This window comes from Nannobrachium achirus (genome assembly GCF_963921795.1).
Source record: "Nannobrachium achirus genome assembly, chromosome: 2".
Lineage (NCBI taxonomy): Eukaryota > Metazoa > Chordata > Actinopteri > Myctophiformes > Myctophidae > Nannobrachium > Nannobrachium achirus.
Genome location: NC_137811.1, coordinates 52825456 through 52832770, shown reverse-complemented (window position 1 = coordinate 52832770; position 7315 = coordinate 52825456). Strand labels below are relative to the sequence as shown.

Below are 7315 nucleotides of genomic sequence, written 5' to 3'. Positions count from 1 at the left end.
ATGGCGGCATGTGGGTGAGGAGGCTGTGGATCTAAAAACTCGGGGATTTTTTTTTTAATCGTCTTTGTAGATTCCTAATGAATCCGCATATACCACAATAAATCGGAAGAAAAAACAAACAAACTACAATCTCCGCACATTTCACACGTCTGCTGCGTGTAACTTTGGATTGAAGCCCACATGACATCCATACACTTCGTGGTTCACCCGCTGCCCGGGACCGAGGATCAGCTGAATGACAGGTATGTGTTGGGGGAAGGGGGGGGGGGGTGTTTTAAATCAATATTAGCGTGCTGGGTGCGGTGCACGGCGAATAACGGCGTGTTTATCAACAATATGGACCGCGTCCTGTCCTGTACGCGGATATGAGTTGAAATGTGTGTGTTTTTTTCCACGACCCCCTTGGGACTGAAACAAGGGGCCCCGGCATCTTGAACAATCTCTTGGTTCGTTAGCTTTGCTATGCTATTAGCTAACAGTGGTGGAAAAAAGTACTCAACACCGCAATGTAGAAATACTCTGTTACAAGGGAAAGTAGCGGAATTCAAAACGTACTTGAGTAAAAGTACGAAAGTATCGTCATCAAAATGTACTTGGAGTACCAAAAGTAAAAGTACTCGTTATGGCAGAATGTCCCATTTCAAGTTTTCAAATGTATGAAAATCTTCTGAAAATAGCAGATCTGCAAGCTCACAATACGTCACATCGCGACGCGTTGTGAGCTTGTAAATCTGCTATTGTCAGATGGCCGATATGTATAGGCCTGAAGTGGTTAATGTATGCTTTAATCAATGTACAAAGTAATCTGTAACTAAAGTTTTCAAATAATTGTAGTGGAGTAAAAGTACAATATTTGGATCCGAGATGTAGTGGAGTATTGACATTTGGAAATACTCCAGTAAAGTACAAATACCTCAAAATTGTACCTATACCTCAAGTACAGTACTTGAGTAAATGTACTTGGTTACTTTCCACCACTGGTGCTTGCTAGCTAAACAGTGTCCCAGCTCTGCTAGCATTCATTGGCCCACAGTCGAAGTTGAGCTGGACAATGCGGGCTGCTGGTGGGGGATATGGGGGGGCAGAGGGGCAGTTTTAACGTATTAAACGACAGCTTTGTAATGATGTGTCATGTTTCTGTTGCGTTGGTGTGTGTGTGCGCCTCGGCGTTTGTTGTGTGGCTCCTTTGTTGAACATCTAGATCAACTAACTGCTGGTGAACGTCAGCCGTTACCCGATGCTAATGCTAGGCAGGCTAGCACACTCGTGTCACCATCGCCGAATGTTTTTTTCCTTTCTATTCCCCTTTGTATTTGCGTTTTACACGTTTTACACGAGTTCCAGGTGGTCCCCAGCTAAATGACAGTTGTACACTCTCAGAGTCAAATTAACATTGATTTTACAGTATAGAAAATACCATCAGACATAGAAATACCATTAAATGGGGGTCCGTAGCCTAATGCATCATGTCAAATAAAATGGATAAGAAACACTGCTAGAGCCGTGAGAATCTTCTCTTATAGGGGTCCCTGGCATATATTTTCAAATGGGGGGTCCGCGGGCTTATAAGTGTCAATTTGGGGGTCCTTGACATGAAAAAGTTTGCGAACCACTGCACTATTGCAATGTATGCACAGTGTGATAATACGATTACCGTACGTACAACCAAACACCGCAACTCAAACGCATCCAATTTTGTTGCAGTGTTTTGTAGATGGGAATAATCCGAGTGCAATAACTTCTATGGGTTGCGATTGCTCAATTAATCACTTGCCGAGTAATAACACTGCCACAAATGCAGCTATATGCTATAAAAAGCTGATGCAATGTAGTTACTGGCTGTAAGACTACGCTATAACGTTTTCACACAGTGAGATGGATTCTATAGTGAGATCGATTCTATTGACACATCAGTTATTTTTTAAATGTAGGGATAATAGATCAAAGCTATCATCTTCCCTGTATTTTAAATGTATTTTAAATGTTGTATGTGACCTGTATTTTGACACTGGAGATGATTTATAGTAAACCTATTTATATGATCCATTGAGATTGAACTGATTAATGTGGGCTGTTCTACTTTAAGACAAAGAGCTTGAGAAGTCGGAAAGTGTATTTTAGTGTGACCTTGAGATAAAATCAGGATATAGGCCAATAATAGTTGAAGGTCCCTTGCTGTTGAGTGTGGGATTTCACTGTGTGTCACTAACTGGACAGATCGACTGAAATTACCTTGTGCTGTGGTTGAAAAGACTAAGAAAAGACTAATGTACTAGCTAATTAATACCTATCACTCCCTTTAGGCTAGGGGTCATGGCTGGTTTATCCTGAGGCGTGCATGCCACTGCACACATGCAGTCCTATGGTCACCATGTGCTGCCAGCCCCACCTCTCTCATACCCACAGAGGAACTTGCAGTTGTCAAAGCCGATGTGTGCTTTTATCTAAAATAAAAAGCCTCCATCTAATTAGGCAGTGTATGCCTGGCCTGCTTGGAATGACTATCCAGTCACATTTCCTCAACAGATTAATGGTTTCCTTGACCTAGCTAATGGCTATTTTAACACATCGGATAGAACAGCATTTCTTTGCAGTGTAATGGCCCTAAAATGTCCCTTTAATGTGGCATACCCCTCTATTGACAGTGAATTCAAAGTGCTGTCTATTGGTAAATGGCAGTCCTATTTATTACATTACAGCTAAGGTCAGTGGTCAACTGACCTGGATATTTGGAGTCATTTGCTCTTGTCCCCAGGTATTTAAGGCTGCTCTCGGTAGTATGGGGTTATGTCTAGTTTCCATTACCGTATGTTACTTGGACATGGCTATTTTTGAGAAAAATGCCTGGGTCATTGTTGACAAAGAGATTTCTTGTTGCCTAACATCATTTGCTTGTTTGCCAGTTTATTTATTTAAATGGATGTGGTCATGGTTCCCTAAATGGTTTTAATAAATGGAGTAAGGTGTTTTGTTTTGTCTTCCTTTGGAAGATATAAAGACAATGGTTGTTCATACATTATCTTAATGCTTTGACTGTACGGAGCATTGCAGTGGCAGGTGTTAAACTTGCATCTGAGTTACTCAGATATTGTAGTGCTGTTTGTTAGTTCCTACCCTTTCTGCCCGCACACCCACACACACCCTTCTTTTCTTCCGGGGACCCCCAGAAGCAAAGATTTTGGTTAAAAATGTTGCCTCATGCTAGATGCAGAATATATATGCCTCATGCTAGATGCAGAAAATATACACGATAAAAATGCTAATATACAGTATACGATTTGTGAAAGTGACAAACGGGCTTCGCAGTTATGTCAGGTGTGTTCATATGCTAATAGTCATGCAGATTCAGATCAATTGCTCCAGCCACCGAGGAGAAACACTCGGACAGACAGACAGACAGACAGACAGACAGACATTCGGAAAATTACATGTTTGATGATGCACTGCATTGATTGACATGGCTTTAGTTTGGCACTGAATTTGTTCCCTCATCTTTTCAGGCTCCGTGAAGTCTCAGAGAAACTCAACAAATACAACTATAACAGGTGAGACCTTGTTGCCATAGTGATCAGTTATAGGCTGTTTTGTTCAAGAATGATGTGCCCAAAGGAGCAAAGATGATCCTGTTTATTATCTAATCTTTTTATTATTATTCTTTTCCCCCTTTGCTTTCCAATGTAGTCATCCACACCTTAGTCTGCTGGAGCAGGCCACCCTGAAACAATGTGTGGTTGGACCAAACCATGCTGGGTTTCTCCTTGAGGTAATCCTACATGACATGTAATACATAAATGTCAACTTTTAATCTGAATCCCATCATTCTATTGCGAGAGAATAGAGAGATGTAAGATGATGCATTTACTTAGGTACATACCTGACGTGATGCCAGTGCCTCAAAAGTAGGTCTGGGTGATATGACTTCAAATCAACATAATGATTACTTAAGGCTTTTGCCTCGATTATGTTGTGACAATAGATCTACAAGCTCAACGTGACCCATCATGTTATTGAAAATCTGAAGTTTTGGCTTTTCTAGGAGTACCTGACGTGATGTCATGTCTCCAGAGATGATTGGCATTTGACTCAATCAAAAGTTGTTCTAATACAGGTTTTGACTTCTGTTGAATTGCCTGCCAACTACCGGGTAAAAACAAGGACCATGAATTTGCATACACATCATTTCTACGTTGCGCATCAGGTGAAGCCAACATGCTCTACCTTTGATTATCTGAGGAAATTAAAGTGATCGTGCCCTAGATAGCAGCAGTTGGCCAACAACCACCAGTAATGGAAAAGGATCGATAGCAGGATCGATAAAGAATTAGCAATTCCCAACCCCTGATCATGATGTGTTGTGAGCTGGGTATTAATTTTGCACGCCATCATTATACGGTAAAGGGGTATTTACTTCTTAAAGGGCAACTTTGTTTTTTTTACAACAAGGGTTTATATTTTAGATAGTCATTAGAGAAAAGAAAAGATGAGTGTTAAAATGTTTTCATTTACTTCTTTCTATCATTTTAGTGATTTTAACGATTTTGATTTGCATGCATACCTCCAGGTTGGGGCCATGCATGCAAGTGGCTAAATATGTTTCTTTAGACACAATAAGCCCATTCCCAAGATGCACCACAATCTTTCATGGGCAGATGTGACTTAAGGGGTCTGGTGTAAATGGTAAAAAAAGAAATCGATGGCTTATTGTGTCTAAAACACATATTTAGCCACTTGTACGCATACTCCCACCCACTGAAATCAAAATACAAAAATCGCTGAAACAATAGAAAGCAGTAAATGAAAACATTTTAACACTCATCTTTCCTTTTCTCTAATTACAATCTAAAATATGAACCCTCGTTGTAAAAAACTAAAGTTGTCCTTTAAACACTAATCTACTTGTTACCACGTTGGACTCATTGAAAACGCAGTCCTTAGTTCTCGTGACTGATATTGATATGTACTAACGTGTGAGGGGGGTTGTTTTTCCATGTACCTTTTTTCATTTCATTTATTATATGTATATTTGAAATATGTAGATTTGTTTTCTCCCCCATAATAAAACAAATAAAAAACATTTACAGTCCAGCACCAAGGATGTATGTTTTCAGTGAATCCAACAGCCCTGTTTTCTGGAGTGAGCTCTTGAGACACATGATGTTGTGATCTTTCAGGTGCTCCCATTTCGTCCTCGCAATAGAAATATCTTCAAAGTTGCCCTTTAATCAGGAAAAAGATAATATAGTCATTGACCTCTGTACATTTCTTATCGGGTCCATGACTGAAACAAAAGAAATGGTATGTGTATTAACATCAACATTGATTGTTACTGGTTCACAGCACCATATCATGAGCATATTTTGGTAACTTATTGTTCCAAGCAGGCCAGGCAACTTATTGTTCCAAAGTTGCATGTTTATAATGTGAATAATCATGTTGCAAGTATTGTCTCATTCATTACCTCAAAGGTTCAGTAACATTCCTTTGGTAGATGGTGTGTACACAGTAGGTTTTTACATTGTGATAATCATACGCCTACAGTACATACTGAACAGGCAAAGGATTTGTTTTGGTTAATGTTAATGATGTACTTAAAGGACAACTTTGTTTTTTTACAACAAGGGTTCATATTTTAGATTGTAATTAGAGAAAAGAAAAAGTGAGTGTTAAAATGTTTTCATTTGCTTCATTCTATTGTTTTATCGCGTTTACCGTGCTAAAATGTGGGGCATGCGTACGCATGGGGACATGCGTACAAGTGGCTAAATATGTATTTTTAGACACAATAAGCCAGCAGTTTCTTTATTGCTATTTACAGTAATCGAACCATGATGTCCAGCTCTGGCCCTATTAATTCCCTGTATATTGGGCCCTTCACACAGTGCACCTAGGCAGAAACTTGCATATTGGAAGCCATCTTTGTTTATTTTGTATTGCAATGACTGTCACATAAGCTTCGTTTTAGCCCAATTTTATACTTGTGTGATGCAAGGAGGCTCACAACGACAGTCACGACACATTGTGAGCTCAGATCAGCTATTTCAGCCATGCAACACCAACATTGTCGTTTGACAGAGCATAAATTAGGCATTGGTCTCTATTTTGGAAACTGCACACAACACTAACACAAACAGACTACATCAGTGGGGAGAGGGAGTGATCAAAAGTTTAAAAAAATGGACATCACAGCGTGTTACACCAAAACACATACAGTATATCAACATGAATCAATTATCACTAGACATAAAGTCCCACAACAAAAATAACATAAACAACACAATAAACAAACTATCTTAACCCGAGACGCACCTGAAAAAGCGATGCAGTGAGCTTCAGCCATGAGAATACATACTGCTTTATGGTTGATGTGTTTTCTTAAGAAAATAATAATAATAAATAGCTCTATAGCAGTCATTGTTTTATAGAGTGTTGATTCAGTAACTAGGGGCTTCCCGGTCTCTCCAGCGCTTTAGAAAACAATACAATTTCAGCTCAGGATACCTATGACAACCTACTATAGCAACGATTATATCTGAATATAGAGCTGTAACCTTTTAACAACAGAAAGTAAGTAACTTAAAGCACTGTCACGATTAGGCTACATGTAAGATGGAAATACACCTAGAATGATGTGTCTGTTTCAGGATGGGCGTGTGTGTAGAATCAGCTTTGCTGTCCAGCCAGATCGCCTGGAGCTGAGCAAACCGGATGGCAATGATGGGTGAGAGACATCTTTATGTTTTGCTTCTTCCCATAAATGGGTTTCATATTTGGGAAAACATTAGCAAACTTGTTTCTTTTGGAAGAGTGGGTACAAGGTGTATTGAACCGGGCATGCTCAGGCTTACTTCTGGTGCGTGTGATTTAACTTTCATTCAGCACTTGTGTCCTTTCTTTGTCTGAGAGTTTTGATAAAGATATTTGGTCATGGTTTTGCGTCTAGAGTAATTCCTGCTTTTCTGTTGGGGCTTCCTATCTATTCACTGTGAAATTAATGTGTGTCTGCATCATTGGCTTACAGTTCATCTGCTCTAGCATGTGGCTGTTGGAATGCCATAACGCTTCAGTAATCTGTTTGAGATTATGCTACTTTTCAAGAAGCTACTTTTAAAAGATGTTTTCTTTTTCTTCTTCTTACATTATTGTATGAGCCAATGCCTTTGTTTTTCCATTCTGCTGCTTTTGGCCAACCAAAAACGTACTAGACCACCAAAGCTGTAAATGCATACCTAAAGAACACGGCTTATGGGAAGTCATTTATATTGCTAAATATCTGTGTGCACCTCGCTGTTTCATTTTCAAAAAGGAATGCTTTTCA

At 39.5% G+C, this 7315-nt stretch overlaps 1 protein-coding gene across 8 annotated transcripts in view; it reads left to right on the top strand.

Moving 5' to 3' along the window:
* ubr5 (ubiquitin protein ligase E3 component n-recognin 5) overlaps positions 1 to 7315 on the top strand; it is a 52411-nt gene continuing 45096 nt past the window's right edge. For all 8 annotated transcript variants that reach the window (XM_080752590.1, XM_080752592.1, XM_080752589.1 and 5 more), the window contains exons 1-4: positions 1 to 242; positions 3501 to 3545; positions 3682 to 3763; positions 6642 to 6718. In XM_080752590.1, the coding sequence (XP_080608716.1) occupies positions 181 to 242; positions 3501 to 3545; positions 3682 to 3763; positions 6642 to 6718 (266 nt within the window). In that variant the 5' untranslated portion in view covers positions 1 to 180. The remainder of the gene's footprint in view (positions 243 to 3500; positions 3546 to 3681; positions 3764 to 6641; positions 6719 to 7315) is intronic.